This window comes from Mchenga conophoros, linkage group LG12 (assembly GCF_057382185.1).
Source record: "Mchenga conophoros isolate Kocher_MC1m ecotype Shallow Benthic linkage group LG12, M_conophoros_male_GT1.1, whole genome shotgun sequence".
NCBI lineage: Eukaryota > Metazoa > Chordata > Actinopteri > Cichliformes > Cichlidae > Mchenga > Mchenga conophoros.
This window is the reverse complement of record NC_140537.1, coordinates 17,026,052-17,043,566: the sequence shown is the minus strand read 5'-3', so window position 1 is coordinate 17,043,566 and position 17,515 is coordinate 17,026,052. Positions and strand designations below refer to the sequence as shown.

The window sequence follows — 17,515 nt, the reverse complement described above, 5'->3', positions numbered from 1 at the left end:
GCTGCGATGCTACTGCCATCAACCAAATGAAGACTCATATAATCAGTGAGGGTGCTTTGCCTATATGAGACCCAGCCATGGAGCATGATCTTAATTTTTAAGATTTTACGCAATGACAAAAGGAAGTGAGGGACGAATGACAAAAAAAAGAAAAAGATAATTGGGCTGGACCCTGTTCAAGTGGCCAATGAATATTAAATTTGTCAGCAGGGGTCAAACAGAAGACATCAGAAGCTTTATGCAATGGGTCACTTCCTTTGTTTGACCACAAGGTAAACTGGCCAAGCTAGGCGCCTCGAGTGCTGCATATGAGCATGTGTGTGTTTATGTGTATTTGTATGTGTATGCATATGCGTATATGTATGATTAAGGGGTGCACAGTCAGTGTTGCACGATAAGAATGTTGCAGTGTGTTTGCACAGTGTGTGTTAGGGAGATAATAATCCCAGCGGTCAACAAGAGTGAAGGGCCAGAGCTGCACTGACCAGCCCACCATCTGAGAGGGGAAAAAAAGTGAGGGGAAGAGGGGGAGGAAGAAGGAGAAAGGGAGGTAGCCATGTGGTTAACACTTGCTCACTGAGAGGCGACTGGAGAACAGCCAACCTCTTCACACACAGGCTGACCACACAAGAGCCTCTCTTTCTCCCTCTGCCTTCCATCCTCCCTTCATCCCTTGTTACCTAACATATCCTTCCCTCACTTCCTTAGCTAGCTTCCTCCTCCCCGCTCCCCCTTGCCACATTTGTCTTTCGAAACTTAGCCAAATTCCTGCTATCCATTTTCTCACCTATGTCTTGCCTCCTACCTCCTCCTACGACCCTAGAACTGTCACTCTGTCCACCTCCACCATCATGTCTACATTTCATCAGCATCTATCATCTTTTCCTCTAGCCCTGGCTCTGCAAACACTTCCTTCCTGCCTTCCTTCTCTTTCCTCTCTCCATATCTTCATCGTTCCCTTTTTTGGACTTACTCGTATAAGAATCCGTTCTGTCTCAGTCTCTCTTTGTGGGTTACGGTATTTCTCATAAAATTCCTTCTTCTTTTTCCCCTCTTTATCGTCTTTGCGCTCCCTCTTTTCAGCAGGTTCGTCGGAGGTCTCCGTCGGAGAGGGCAGGGGAGACTTTGTCGGTTTTTCCACTTCCAAATAGTTCTCATTGGGGTTGAGCACCATCACGCCATAGCCCTCCTAAAACAAATAGGAAACATACATTTGTGTGTTAAATCCAAGGCACGAGCATCGTGAGATAGTTACCTTAAAGTGTTAAAAGTGTTGGATATTTTATCCATTAACACTATAACTATATGGTATTTGACTATTTCCGATTTACGTAAACCTTTTTAAAATAAAATATTTGTAAAAGAAAAAATAGAAATACAAATAGAGGCGATAACCTTTAATCTGCATTTATTTCTATAATATATCAATAAATAGATGCATCTTTGTAGACATGTATATACAGAAACATATGTGTGATAGGGGTGCAGATTTTTGTTTCCTCTTTTTCCAGATTTTTAGTTTCCAATATGTTGAGTTGTTTCGGTTATTTAGTTTTGTTTTGTCTCCATGATACAATTATGAACTGAATTAAAAAGTGATGAGAATTTAATGCTTTTTAGAACATGTTTCTTTTCTTTTCGTTTTTTTCTTGAGAAAAATCTGATAGTCCCTTTGTCAGGCCGACTAGGTAAGTAAACAGCAATATAAATGTAACAATGCAGAGTAAACCACAAGAAAAAGAAGCTCAAACATTCCTGTGTAATCTTGGTCTGGTAGTGGTTCGTAGTCTTTAACAAAGAGCCCAGCAGTGGATCTTTATGAGCAAATAATACCAACACGACACTTAAAAGACACAGATTGTGACATGACTCGGTGAAAAGATGCAAATCCAGACTGAAAGAAATGGCAGCGAAAGAGATAGAGGAGAGAATGTCACTGCAGGGACAAGCCTGAGGAGTAACTAGGGGATTGGAATTCAGTGATGGTGGTTTCAGTAAGTGAGTAGCATTTAGTGACTCCAAAGGCCATGTGTCACTTAATATCAGACCCAATCGATCCTACCATCACTCAGTGAAAGGCTTAGCTACAAATGTAAATATGACTTGAAACTTCTGCAGGCAGCACCGCAGATAAAAGTTGCATTAAGAAAAAAAACCTTAAGAAAGAATTACGGTTTTCACGTGAAAAGAAAATATTTGATTTACATAAAATGCCAAAATAGTAAGGGCTTAAAAAGACTGGGAAAAGGAGAAGAAAGAGCTTATGTAGTTATTAAAAAAGAGAATAACAGAAGGGATGTGCTGCTATATGCACACTGTAGAGGAAAGGAAGTTTTTTTTTGTAGCCTAGTGACTTCTTCAACTTTGAAGCCATTTTAATTAACTGTGTTTATTGTCCTAAGCACTCTGAAACTAAAGCAGGAAATGGATGGATTCCTGTTTCACTTTGGGCTGGCTTTTCACACACAACCCCCATTGTGAACACACACACACACGCACACCCACCCCAAGGCCTAAACTTATGGGTGCAGGACTTTCTAACTCCACACCAATACAGACATGAACACTAAACTGTGGGACACGAAAGATATGTGTGTGACAAAAAGACCTTTAGGAGTTCTAAGAGAGGCAACTTCACCGGGCTTCCCCACAAATCGCCGTCACACACACTGCCTCCTCACAGCGACATGTCGTCTATTCCTTAATAAGTGTTATTGCAATGTGCATGTCTTTTGTTGACGCAGCATGTGTGTGTCCCTCCTGTGCATATTGACATCAAACCTGCCACACACCCTTTCCCTTAGCACTTACCATGTGTTGACAATGGCGACTGACACTTTCTCACGTCTTCTGATTATTAAAATTAATCTTACACTCACTCTTATTCAAATTCAAAGGTTCTTCTCTTCTATACATATTTTTAATAGAAAAAACATTGTGTGAAGAAAGCCAGACATTATTAAATAATTAATTATTATATATTATGTATATACATTTTTAAACTTATTAGCTTTTACATTTTAAACACCACAATAAATATGTTTAGATAAATTTAAATAAATTTTCTTCTACGGTACATACTTCAGTTCAGTTTTGCTTTTTACTACAAGGCATAACAAGTCTGACATTAATGTAGGAAGTGGTTTATATTAAAAAAAATATATAGATGATGCTTCCAAATCTGTATTTAATCACTTTCTATGTGTGCGTATATGCATGTACAGCATGAGTAAAGTTTAAGAGGTAATAAATGAGTTTCTATTAGCAAGATTAAATTTAGGCTTCAGACATCACAGAGACATCTGCACGCAAGAAGTTTAGACAGACCAGAACATTCAAGCAGATGAATTACCAGATGAAAAAAACAACAGAAGCCGGTGAGGGTAAAAGAGAGCAGTGAAGACAGAGAGATATACAGATGGATTATAAAAGGATAAGACCGAAATAGACAGAGAAGGAAGGAGAAGCAGAGAGATGTACTCTAGGCCGATAGACACCAGCTTTGTGCCACTGCCCACTGGTGGTAGTCTGATAAAATAACTGACAAGACCAGTTCAGCCTATGGGAGCAATTTCATTACTAAAAACTAATACTAATTATATTATGAACAATTTTCAGGGTAATACACTGCAGTACATCAAACTCACCTAATAGAATCTGAACAATATACATGAAATAAAAAGATCAATCTTTATCATATTATCATCTTTAAAATACAACCGAGAATGTGCAAGCTCTGTAAACTTTAACGTTTATGGCAGTGTTATTGGATTAGACTGGATGATGGTTAACAGGTGTCTCTTATAAAGTATAACAAGGCTGAAGGAGAAGAATACAAATGTAGACTGAAAGATATATAACATTTGAAGTGTATAAAACAACATGAGTCCAATGGGGCTGCCCATTTTTCTCTTACCTAAATCCCAGTTCACAAGGCCAAAAGTTAATGGTTTAGCAACAGTGGCGCACGTGTTCTAATGGTAGCCCTATGGCTTATAACCCTTTTTAGTCTTCAGTGCTCTTACCCCAACTCTTACTGGTCAATAATGCTCCCCAGACTTAAACACACAAATGTCAACCTCAAGTAGCCCAGTTCTGAGCCTTTAGTGTCCTTATGGTAACCCCGAGTGCCCTGTAGCCTTTGCTTTGGAGAGGTAACAACACCTACCCAACCTAACATTACTAACCCCTTTCAGTTGGCCAGTCACCCAGAAGAACATTGCTGTAAAGGCGACCAGTGTCGTTGGCGTTCTTAGTCTGGAGGAGCTGGGCCGCCAAGTTCACCTCTATGTCGGAAACCATCATTCATTTGAACACTAAGAGGTCTGCTTTGATGTCAGGGCAACAGTGCTTTCCCTGTCCAGTCATTTCCTCCTCTTATTGTTGTCTCCATCAACAAAATATATGACTCTGAGCTCTGCGGGTGGAGAGGACAAGTAGATTTTTTTTTGTGCTTATTTTACTTTAATAGAATTAATTTTAGGTTTGATTCTACTTCTTTTCTTTCTTTAACTTCCAGATACAACTAATTACTGCGACCCCACGACTGGGTATAATAAATTCACTTCCCTAGAAAATACATGTTTTGTAAGAAAAATAGGGTATTCAAATTAAAAAGCAGAGTATCAATGATGTCCTCATGTATCACAGGATAAGTTTTTCATAAAAAGCTGTGTATCATCTAAATGTGTGCAGCTTTTTTTTGTGAAAACCAAATATATGGAGATATGTCTTTCTGTCTTTTCGCAGCTTCTTAGCTACCGCTAAGTCCAACTACTCCCCATCATTCACACAACACCCGGCCGTGGAAAAACTGATCTTTGTATTGTGATGTGCTGTCAAAGTGTGAATCTTACACAAATGCACATTGCCAAACGTTGGGTCACCCTGCCTTTTTATCACTAAATCTCTCTCACACACATTGCTAACACTAGGTCACTCCCTTTGTCCTACACGAGCACACACTGTCTCGAAGAAAACAGACAGAGACTCGTACGCTCCTCTAGAATTCGGTCAGTCTTGCCTTTCTGCTGTAGTATGCAGCCTAAGTCTCTTCCCATGCCCCGCAGGTGCCCCTGTGCCACCACCACACTGAGCCCCTGCCCTGGGGCCAGCGGTCAAGAGGATCACCCCGACCCCTGTGAGAGGGGGGGCACCCCGACCTCATCACCTCGCTCTGGATGCTCCTTAGCTCTCCTTTGTCGGCCTGTCCCACACCAGATAGCACAACAAAGGCTGCCGCTGCTACGGAAACCAGGGCTCGACTCATCATCATGATGAAACCTCCATCATCTCATCAAACAAAGCAATGCTTTAAATGCAAAAAAAACCCTCAGTTTCGTGTGCAAGGTATTAAGAATAAGTAATAATAATATAAAAGTAAAATCAATACATCTATCATATATATATAGATATAGATATATATATATGTGTGTGTGTGTGTGTGTGTGTGTGTGTGTGTGTGTGTGTGTGTGTGTGTGTGTGTAGAGGATGTGATTGTAATTCCTGATGAAATATTATCCAATAGCATCTTATGATGCCTCTATAGAAAAATAGTCGTGCCTCCTGTCCACTCTTTCCCTCTAGTCACATTATTTAAAAAGAAAGTGGATAGTGTTTGTGTGTGTGCGTGCGTGCGTGTCGACATGTGGGCGAGCGCGAGTGAGAGTAAATAAGGTGTCCCTTTAAGACAGCGGCACCTCTATTTTTCCAGTGGCGTTGTAATGAAATGAAATGTGTCTAATGTGCAGGAGCGGGGACAGAGGCGGCTGGAATGAGATGGTGTTTCATCTGTGCGTGTGGGGCTCCACGAAGCTTTGATGTGAGAGCTCTCATGTAGTGAGCAGGGCTCTGGGCACAAGGAAAAGGACAGCACTTGACAGGTACAAAGCATGGCTGATAGCGGTCATGGGTGCATGCAGTGAGGGAAAGTGGATGGTATGGTTGTGTGAATTGGAGGGTCTATGTGTTGTAGGTGTATTGTTTGGTGAACAGGAGCAAATAAATGTTCTTCTTCCTGTTGCACTTGTATATTAATGCACTGATGTGTGCGTGTGCATGCAAATTACATCTCAAGAATCAGTCTGCAATCTATGGAGTCCAGCGAAATTGGCCCTTAGGCAGCTTACATTATTCGTTTTCTGTCAGGTGGCTGTTAGGATCAGGGCTCTTACAATCAAGTGGCTCAACAGCCTTCTCTCCACTTCCTTGTTCCAGCAATATGCAGCCCCCCGATTCGCTACTGTGGCTTGACTGACAAGAGCGAAAGGGTCAACCAGCGTGGCATACCCAATGAGATGAGAACAAGGGGAGGGATGACTGCAGGCCACAGTCAGGTTTGAGTGTAACAGGCTGACTGAGGTGAAAGGATAAGTTGGAAAATAAGCATAAGCAAATCTTTGGTATCACAATCCGTTCACATTTCACTTACTAGCGGCTGGAGTGGCTGACAAACATGTGAAAAAACAGCTTTTTGGAAGGATGAAGACAGAGAAAAATGAACAGTTTCTCAATGAAGAGGTACACAGCAGCTGAGCGAGATGGTAATAACAAGTACGCAGTCGTTTGCTCTACCTCTCTGTCAGGGCCACCCTGCTCTGCGTGACCTTGTCTGTCTCAGTCTCTACGTGCACAAGCTTTGCATGCAGGGCCTCTTTATCCATTGGATCCCCTCGTTTTTTTTCTCTCTCGCTTTTCCCACTCCCCCTCTCCCTGAGGTCGAGATACCACACACTTCGCACAGTACTGTCAGATTAAGTCACGGTGCCCCTTTCTCATTTAACACAGCACCCGTCTGAGACCCCCAGCCCACCCCTCCCCATACCCACAAATCACACAGCTATAGTTTTTTTTCTGAGAACAGAAGGGTGGGAGAGCACTTACTGTACCACAGGGGCTATGAAAACATGTGGATCTTAGAGGGGATGTGAGAGGGGATGAGACGGGATTGTCATCAGCTTGTCAGCCGAAATCAATCAAGCTCTTGATTAGACGAGATAACCAGACCGTCATGTAAGCGTTTGCTGGGGAGACCTAATGTCCTTAAATATTATTTTATAGGGTCTTTCTAAAAAAGGCCAAGCAGAACGGTAGTAGAAAAATTGTGTCACAGGTTGTTAAGATGTCATTGACCTAAAGTTACCTAAATTACAAGAAATAAATATGATTTAGTGTTTGACTTGCTTCTTCTTAGATCATCTGTTTAAGCCCACATCCGTGCATGTTTAAGAAATCAAGTGAACAGCACACATAAATGTGTACAGAAAAAGTAAGACAAACTGGAGCTTCATCTCACCATCTGCCCTCCCGAGTTAATTTTGAACAAATCACCTACTGCATGGGTTTCTCCTCTCATAAAAAGAGTACACATTTAATTAAGTTTCCCTAAATTCAACTTTTCACTTCAAGTTCAAAGACTCGCTTCTGCTAATGTAGTCGTACACTAATTCAGCCAAAGTAAATAAGTCTGTGGTAATGATTATCTTTTTCTTGATCTTAATGAGCACAAATAGTTTAGGTCAGAATAAGAAGCTAACCTTTTGAGCTAGTCAAGTAGTTGTGTCTGTAATAAGCAGCAGGGTTTTTAACCTTGGCTTGGATGTCTGGGTTCATTTGGATATTGTTTATATGTGGAATTGAATATTTATAAATGAGTTCAAAGTGGAGCAGTGGGGTGGAGGAAGTGAAGAGAATAGTGCAGCTTCTGATCCCTCATGCCTTTGCTTCTTTTTATGCTCAAATTTACATTTCTTTCTCTCCGTTTCACTCTTCCTGTCTCGTTCCTCCCGACCCGACTATTTTCAGCACCTTTGTGAAAGAACAGATATAAAAACACGCAGAAACTGTTGGGTAACTCACTCGCTGAAAAGCCGGTTTATGTGTCGGTTATTTACCACACTCAATCTGAATTTATCCAGCCAATATCCATGCTCAATGGTTGATCAAACATCGGAATGGCTAGGCAGAAACTCTGACACATAAAACACACACACACACAGATTTCAGAGGCCTGCTTCATCTGCTCTCAGCACGACACGCAGAAGGAGGTGTAGAGTTGGGGGTGGGGGTTGCTAGATTGGGGGTGGATGTAGCATTAATCACCGTCCAGGTGGAAATTGTCAGAGCTATCGATTGTGCAAGTAAATGTTACACAAGTCATTTGTCAACTTTTTCCCTTTTTTTTCTTCTTCTTTCTCTAAAGAAGAGCGCGCCATTGGTCAAGACACTGATAGCATGTAAATTCACCGAGACCATCTCACTAGATGTGATAATGACTATGCTTTTGAAAAGTTTGATTTAATTTTGGTTTATTTGTTTACTTGACAATAAAAATATAATCTATAATAACGAAAAGAGTTTTTGCAATCTCTGCTACTTTAAATGTTAAACCAGCTGCAACAGAAATTAATATTTCCAGAATCTGTTAAGATTAGACCAACACACATGTGTTTGCCACTGAAAAGGAAATGCAGTAAGCAGGAAGAGTCCTCAACCCGCAGCGGGAAAGCTATGGGGAAATAAATACAGCAGGCTTACTCTGATGCTGTTAGCATTTTGATTTATATATTCTATATTGTCTCCCCTAAGCATACACATGTATTTTTAATGAGGGCACAGAGAGATATAGATCATGGAATGATAGGTGCCTCCCTTTCCACCCACCTAACTATTTAATGTATAAATCAGGGGGAGAGGTGAGGATAGCGGGAAGAGCTGTGAGGCTACAAAAACAGAAGACAGGAGGAGTGGAAGTGTCCCTGGAGCAACCCTGAAGTTATTGTCCTGAAGGCCACTAACAATAAAAAGAAGAAAGCCAAAGGAAAGAATGTAATGACAAATTAAACAGAGATGTTTATAATCCTGATGCTTATAAAAAGTACAAAAAACAACCCGAACAATCTGCGATTACAATGAAACATCAATTTCTGTCTTTCAGTTTAACTAAAGTAAAGAAATTCCCCAGCCATGTGAATTCCAAAAGACACGCACTGTCAGTGAATGTTTCTACTTTACCATCTGGACAGGTAGTTGATACATGAACACACACGCAGTGGGTGCGAGACGCATGGCCATATGTACAGACTGAGCCAGCTGGGGTCAATGGCAGGACAGATCTAAACATTTTAGACACATGTAACACATGTATGCACGCATGTGCATGCACAGACCTAGGCACACAGCCTTTACACAAACACATGCAAATCATCCATCAAACTATATTCTTCCCCTTTATCCTTATCAGGGTCACCTGCAAATCATGTAACAGCAAAATATTCGACCCTGAATTCAGATTTTGACTGATCAGCGGTTTTGAAAAAATGTGTAAGAGTCCTTCACTAGGTGTCACATACCAATAATCAGCAGTGTGAGACTTACTAATAGCAATCTCACTGAACATCAGAGAACCACTATGATCTTGGTGGGTCAAAGGTCGGAGAACATTCCAGACACCCCTGGACTCTTACTGTGATCTAGTAAAAGGCCAAAGAAGAGCTGCAGAGAGAACTGGAGGTCCTGGCGATGTTGCTATGTGAGCTGTGTTAGCTATTTCATATTAAGTGTGACCTTTCGTGGGATTAAATTTTCAATTCTATATGTGTAAAATATTCATTTCTATTTGCGGTGATATTGTACGCCGTGGATTATAACAGGGTACCCATCAGCAATAAAGGCCACAGTATTAGCACACGGACCCACAACTATAGTGACACACTCCAACCGCTCAAAAGTCTGACCTCTCTCTAAGTGGAGCTGCACCACAGGTCCAGGAGTCACGGGAGGTCGCTACAGCCAATCACAAGCTGTATTTGAAGTGTGAAGGGTAAACACTATGGCTGGCCTGTCCTGCCATTTACTCTGCTTATTTTCACAGCATGTAACCTAGAGAAGCGGTTGCAGAGAATATAGCATATCTGTGAGCGTGCGTGTGTGTGTATGCATCTATATCTGTGTTCCAGCACATTTTCCATGGTGTCATTACCACATGGCAGGGTTTATGCTTCACAGCACACACATGGAGCTACGCAATCCCCGTTATCCTCTCACCACACAGCCAAATACACACGGAGATATACATGCTGTGGTAACAAAGTAAACCGTACATTAACCTGACGCAACCTTCAGAAGCGGTTGAAAGCAATTAACTATAGAAAATCAAAAAAATCCCCTTTCTCCTCAGAGCTTTCTCACACACAGACCACCCTCAACCCCACCGCCACCACAATCCTTACTAGAAGCCCTTTCAACTCTACTACTTTTTTTTAAGACCACCTGTTGTCTATTATTTTTACATACAGCTTTTCTCATAAATCATAACACTGGGTAATTAATCAAGCTGTCAAAACAGTGACCGAAGGTCACCTGAAGGGGTCGGAGGTGGTTACAGGGCCGATGGAGGTCAGGGTCACACCACATTCCTCATCTTTAAGTTGGGACGGGATAGGGGCTAGGCAAACAAAAGCGAAAGCAGATGGGGGGTGTGGGGGGTGGGGGGGCAGATGAAAAAGAGAGCTAGGGAGACGGTGAGAGTGAGAGAAAGAGAGAGAGAGAGGGGAGAAATTGACAAAGAAAAGTGAAAGAAGCTGTCAGCTGCCTACAGATGAAGACAGGGGAGGCGATTCTGAGAAGGGAGGCATCACATGAAGAGGTGGAAAAAAGGGAAGAGGCATGAAAAAAGAACAAAAGAAATCTGCAAAATGTTTCTACTGTATAGACCTGAAATTGGCTGCAGAGAGAAGAAAGAGAAAAGAAGGAGGTAGGGCGATGTGCCTTCCTCGATGAGAAAATAAGAAATCAGCTGTCGAAGTATGATTGTTATCTCGTCCTTTTTCCTGGTGCGTGTGTGTGTGTGCGCGCATGTGTGTGCCCGCACGTGTATGTGTGTGTGTACACGTATAGGTGATGAGGCAGACTGATATCTTTCTCAGAGGAGTATGTATCGGTGTCTCAGCGTGTTGAGAGTCAGTTCAGAGAAAGGACCATGGGCCTGGAGTGGCATGTCACCGATTCCACAATTCACACTGCTGATTAGATCATACTGATTAGGAAGGTACACACACACACAGACACACACATGAATACAGTAAATACCCACAAAATGACCACAAGAAATCCCAAACAAACACGAATGTACTGTCTTTTCTACAAACAACGAGAAAGGAAAGAAGAAAGGAAGAATTTTAAAGTGCAAATGCCGTGGAACTCTTCACACTATGTTTGAGTCCCCCTTCCCTGCGTCAAGCATGAATTCTCAGGCGTGGCTTGCGCTATCAAAAACATCACTCTTGAATGAGGCACCGACCATTGCGCAAAATTAGCTGTCACCCTTTCCTCAAAATCTTTGTTAATCTTGTTTCCAGTGTTTGCGGATTTATCAGCACATGCATCAATGTCAGCTCCTTGGTTACTGAGCCGCAATACTTGGGAGAAGATATAATTAAAAATGTTTGGGGTGTGGGGGGCAGAAGGGGATGGCTGCTGCAGAGAGCGAGAGTGCTAGGAAAGACGGGGCGGAGTGGTGTCTGGGAGGAGGAAGGTGAAGTCTTCCCTCTCGTCTCATGCTTTCCCCTGGGAGCCCGTGGAACACAAAGTCACTGATAACAGACAAACGGGCCTGGCTGTGCCTCTCTTCCTCTCCCTCTCTTCCTCACTTTCTAGTATCACAGAGGTCAGCGTGTCACCATATCTCTTAATGACACTAGTTCCACTGATCTGGCTGTGGTCCGGGAACCTTGTCTCCTTGTTAACAGCTACCTGACACAAAGGAAAACAACAACTAAATGCATTTATGAAGCGAGCCTTAACAATCTGATAGACAACTAATCCATCTAGAGGGTTTTATACATGGCTCTCATGCTGACGTGGGGCATCATTTATGAACTCTGTTTCAGAAGATAAATAAATAAAAATACATTAGAAACAAATACTTTGTGCTACTGGAATTGTGTGATTATTTAATTATCTGTTTGCATGTTCGCTGACTTAAACTAAAACAGTTTGACATCTGGAGGGGCGGTGATGAATTACACTGTGCCACCGCAGCTTGATCCTTGATATATTTCCAGCACATCTCTTATTATCATGTGGCTTTTCAAAAAGCATCACTTGCCCATCCAACTCGTGTCAAGGGAAAAGGGACATTGTGCATTTGAAATTCAACATGCAAATCCTCACACATACAGATACTACCCACATCCGGCACACATATACACACACACACACACACACACACACTCATACGAAACTGCACACGAGCCTGTGGAAGCGCCATTGTGATGCTGAGACATCCCAGAGAGCCGTGCCACCGTGCCAGCAGGTTTCAGGGCTGTATGGATGGAGCTCCCTCCTTAGACATGAAAGCTCCAGAGAGTGTCAGACACATGTTTAAAACATTACACATAAATGCAAATTCCTTAAGGTATGAAATAATACCTACAGTTTTGGCCCTCTGACCTCCCAAAATTAAGGCGTTGAAGAATGCGTCAACTTTGTGCCCCTAAGTGTAAATATCTATCACAGGTAAAACGAAAAAAAGAAACAGCAAAGACTAAATATATTTAAATTCAGAATCTAATGTGAGGAATAAAATACAATCGGGGTATGTTTACCACTGTGTTGCAACACCTTTTCTTTCAATGATACACTGTAAGTGCTTGAAAACTGAGGAGACCGATTGGTGCAGCTTTGAAAAAATACTGTCCAATTCTGCAGAGCCTGCTTTATCATTTTTATATTATAGTTTGGCAACGTCTTACTGAAATAAGCAAGGCTTACGCATACGATGCTGCTAAAAGGCTGTACCCAGATAACAAGCTCGCTTCCTCTCCTCTCTATCCTCGAGGATGTGGAAACCATTATTGCGAAAGAATTTCAAACTCAGCTGACAGTTTTCCACTTTGCATTAGCCCAATTTAACTGAGCTACAGTATACAATATACAGTACATTTCATTTACAATTTTAAGTTGCACGCACACACTCAGTAGTTTTAAAATGTTCTAAACCCACATTAAAGCTTTTAATGCAGTGCTATCTGAAGAACAAAGAGAACCACAATAAAGTCCTGGTTTTTGATGTAGTAGATTGTGTAGAAACTTATCTATACTCTCTAAATCTTTTAATGATAATGTAAATGATGAAATCCCCACATTATTCACATTGAGAAACATTATTCCTGGGGCGCCCATATAGCTCACTGGGTTGAGGGGGCGACCCGTGTGAATTTACTGCTTGTCTTCCCTTTGCTCTTTCTCCCAGCTTTCCTATCATAATAAAGACTAAAAGCGTAAAATCTAATATTTAAAATAAAGAAACACTGTCCCTAACATTATACCTAACTATTTGCCCATGCATTTCTTTATCTTTACTTCAAAGTAAAGATAGCATGCTCTTTTGATAGCCACTTATGATACTAATATGCATTCAGTTCACCTAATTAGTTGTGATATGTTCCATCAGGTGTTTCTGTTACCTTTAAACAACTGTTCAAGTCTTTTGATTGCCCAGTGTCACCTTTATCAAAAGGAGCCGGTGGCATCAAATTGTCAAGGAAATATAAGGTTTATTTGATTTGCAAATCACTACTGTTTTTCCCCCAATTTAAATATTACAGTTCCGCATGGAAAAAGACCCCCTGCCCACATCATAGTCAGCGCTGAAATAAAAGCCAAAAAAACAGAACTCATTGCTCTCCGTCACAAGAATATGGCTGTCCAGTGGCAGAGGCTTTTTAGGCTACGGCCCCAGCCTTAACCTCTCACCATGGTTGATACAACATGTCAACACTGAGAGCACAGCTTTTTTTTTATCCATGCTCACATTTTCTCTTCTTCTATCCTCTTCTGGCTCTTCTTCCTCCCTCTTTTTCTCCTCCATCCAGACCTTTAAGTGTGGTCTGGCAGGTTTGGCTGGGAGGTCGTGTATTCCCCCTCTTCATTAGTGAGAAAATGGACTCTGGTAAACGCTTGTTAAAGCCCTTACCTACACTCTCCCAGTTAATGGGAGTGATCCATTTGTGTCCGTTTCTGCCTGACAAGGCTTTACTGGAAGATTAATAGTGCGATGTCAGGGCACGGCCACCCTCTGTCCCGTTCTCATTTCCTTTCTTCTGGGATGGACACATGCAATAATGGAGCCCCGTCTTTTGTTGTAACACCGTGATTAGCCAGGGACGGGAAGAGAAAAAAAAGAAAAGGAATGACAGAATGAGAAGAAGAAAGGAGGAGAGGAGATGAAAACAAAAGGAATACGAGAAAAAAAAGCTCTTTCCTTGACATTGTACAAAGGTAGGTTTTAAGGTTGTGAATTACAAGCACTTGACAATAGTAGAGCAATATCATTAATTAATCTCAATGCGGGGTGAAGAGGGATATAATGAATCACTTATGGATATTTCCTCTGTTTTAAGGCAGGATTTATCTTGGTATGATTCAGAGAGGTCTTGAGCATTGATGATGGAATGTATTACAGGAGAAAAAAAATAACAAAAATAATAGAAAGACTGAGAAAGGGAATGCCAAGGGAGAAATAATAAAGACAGACAAAAAGACAGCAACTGATAATGAAAGAGAGGAGTGGGGAGAAGTCCTTAAAAAGGCCACCCAGGGTTTCGTCCATCACCCAGGCCTCCAGCCATCCCTCTTCCTTTTGGGGATGACACTGTCAAGTGCTCTGTCCCTTCACTGCCTGAACAGGATAATCACTCTTAATAATTACACAGATATTCCCGGGAAGTCTTCCCTGTCGAGCAAGAGAATCCCGTAGTGTAAGAGGCCTGCCTGGAAAAGTGCCAAATAAACGTAAAATTAAAATCTCTCTTTATTTTGTTTTGTTTTTTTTCTCTTTGTATTTTATCTCCTTGGGTCTTTTCTCTCTGGTGAGTTCTCTGATGGGCAGACCAACAATCTGGTAAACACACAAACAGACACAGAGAGGAGACCTGCATCACAACCCCCTCCTTACTACATCACAGTCAGTGCCAACGGAGAGCAGGGTGTTTCTCAAAGCAGAGGATAGGGGGACTGGGGCTAGTGGTGTCTCATTAAATTCTTGGGATTGTCTAATTGTCTTTCGTGGACCTCTGAGAGACTAGTACATTATACTCATTGCAATTAACTAAACAAAAGAGCCGAACCGCCCAAGCACTAGGGACAAGACTGGCTAGGGGGAGCAAGCTTTCCAGCCAGGACCACTACAACAAAATACAAACACACATATACCAAAAAGAGAGTGCAGAGAAACACTAAAGAACAAGAGAAAAGATATGAAGGAGTGTGAAAAATGAGGGGGATTAAAAGAGGAGGGGATGACTAAGGACTCAGACAGATCTTGGGATTGGCCAGATGTCAGAGTTGGGTGGGAGGTTAGGGTGAGACAGGGTGAGGAAAAAGAGAAGGAGGGTGTCTGTGCTCATTTGAGACGCACCTTTGTGCTGGACCTGTCTTGTTTACTGCACTACAGCTTAGCAGTGCGAGGGTCCTATTCAGGGTGCAGGCCTTTCAGTAGGTACTGAAGGAACCCTTAAGCCCACTTAACTACCATTTTCACACACTCTGCCTGCTCTCCTCTTTGTCCTTGCCTCCATTACATCAAACGCAGGAACAAAGGCGGGGAACAGAAACTGGGGCTGGCAGAATGGCGCCCATCACAAATATTAATTTGAAAAGGTGTTGGAGAGTAGAATCTACTTTTATGCACAAGGACAACTTGGGATTTTTTTTCCCCTGCCGTGTAGGGGGGCTCTTTGGGGGCCGCAATGAGCTTGGTTTTCAGGCTAAAGGGGAGCTTGAGGACTTGCAGCACAATTATCCAAGAATAAGGGGCTTGAGATGTGGCACACTGCTAAAGACTGAGCACACACAAGCACAGACACATGCACACGTATTGCCTATAAAATATCTTTCTAACACTGGGCCTCATTCATTTGCCGGGGTTATTAGGCAAAGCAACAAAATCAATAAACACTGCTTCTTCTTCATTACTGGTACTCCAGAAAAATACACAGGACGCAGATAATTACAAGCGCCAAAAATTAACCCAAAAAAAAAAAAAAAACGTGAGGTAAGAACAAAAGCAACAAAATATCACACGTATACTGAGATCTTTGAAATGGTGCTTTCATTCAGACACACTTCACTGAAGCATATTTGCTGGGAAGTAAATGGGTTTGTAAAACTGACCTTGAATTGACTGGTAGAAAAATAATTGTCTGAACTAGATGTAATCCACAGTCCACCGCTCTTATTGCTATTAATTTGGGAACACATACACACAGATTCACACAGGTGGAAGGCGCATGCGTTTTCTGTGGAATGCAGTTTGCAGTTTTAGTCGGATCACATGAGAAAGCGGGGTGAAAGGTTTATGCTGCCATTACCCATTAAAAAAGAAAAATAAAAGGGTGCATGCCTCATTCTGACACAAATGCAACACGTACACACACACTTCCCTAGTTCAGGGAGTCAGGGCAGGGTTAGTGGTATGTTGAAAAGCCCATCCTGTGTGTATAGACGGTGTATCGCTCTAATCTGCAGGATACAAGCTCTGCAGTCCCAACCCCACCTCCATCTCAGTCTGCACGCACTCCAGGTCTTGCTGTTGGTCAAACCAAATGCTGACCTGCACTGGCCCTGGCTCTCTCAGCAGGCTGGCTCTGACCCAGCTACTCTGGCTGACCCTGCGAACATGTGGTCAACTTGGGCATGGCAGACGCTCCACTCTCAGGTGTGGTGATGAAACGATGGAAAAGAGGGGAAAGAGGAGAAAGAGGACATGAGACTAGCCCAAAAACTTAATTTATTAAAATTCTTGATTTCTGCAGTAAAAACCTAAATGCTAATAACAGATAAAGTAATTTGCTAGGCCCTACATACGTCTTCTGCCATACTGAGTTTAAATACTTATGTTGTAGCTCAGAATTTATTGGACAAGAACACACAAATGTATTTACAAGAACTGTTTTTAATCCTGATGGGATGGAAACCCATGGACATCATTAAATGCTGCATCTCCACCCTTGAGAAGTTCTGTTTGATGTTTACTGCAACCATCCTCTCTTTACATCCAGTTTTGTATTTGACTGATTTAGCCACTTAATAATATTCAATCACTTTGTCATGTAACACTCATAAATTACTTTTTGCATCATTTGGACTGTTTGCTTTCCAACCAGTTTTGTAGCATTTAGCTGAATCTGAGCAGACAGTATAGCCATGTTCACATCAGAATTTATCCTGCTACTTCTATCAGCAGTCCCATCATCAATAAACACTAGTGAACCAGTTCTATTGGCAGTCATACATGCCTGTGGCATTACATTGCCTCCATCATGATTAACAGATGCTGTTATATGCCTAGGATCATGAGCTGTTTCTTTCCTTCTCCATACTGCTTCTTCGGTTTCATCTGTCCAAAGATACTTCCCCCCCACCCCAGAACTCTTGTTCTGGCGAAGTCTAATGTGCTCTTCTTTATCTTGAGTGTAACCAATAGTTTGCACCTTGTTGTAAACCACCTATGTTT

At 41.9% G+C, this 17,515-nt stretch overlaps 1 protein-coding gene across 2 annotated transcripts in view; it reads right to left on the bottom strand.

Annotated features, from left to right (window-relative positions):
- Positions 1-17,515, bottom strand: part of arb2a (ARB2 cotranscriptional regulator A) — a 165,208-nt gene that overhangs the window by 101,991 nt on the left and 45,702 nt on the right. For both annotated transcript variants that reach the window (XM_085294105.1, XM_085294106.1), the window contains one exon: positions 974-1,189. In XM_085294105.1, the coding sequence (XP_085150231.1) occupies positions 974-1,189 (216 nt within the window). The remainder of the gene's footprint in view (positions 1-973; positions 1,190-17,515) is intronic.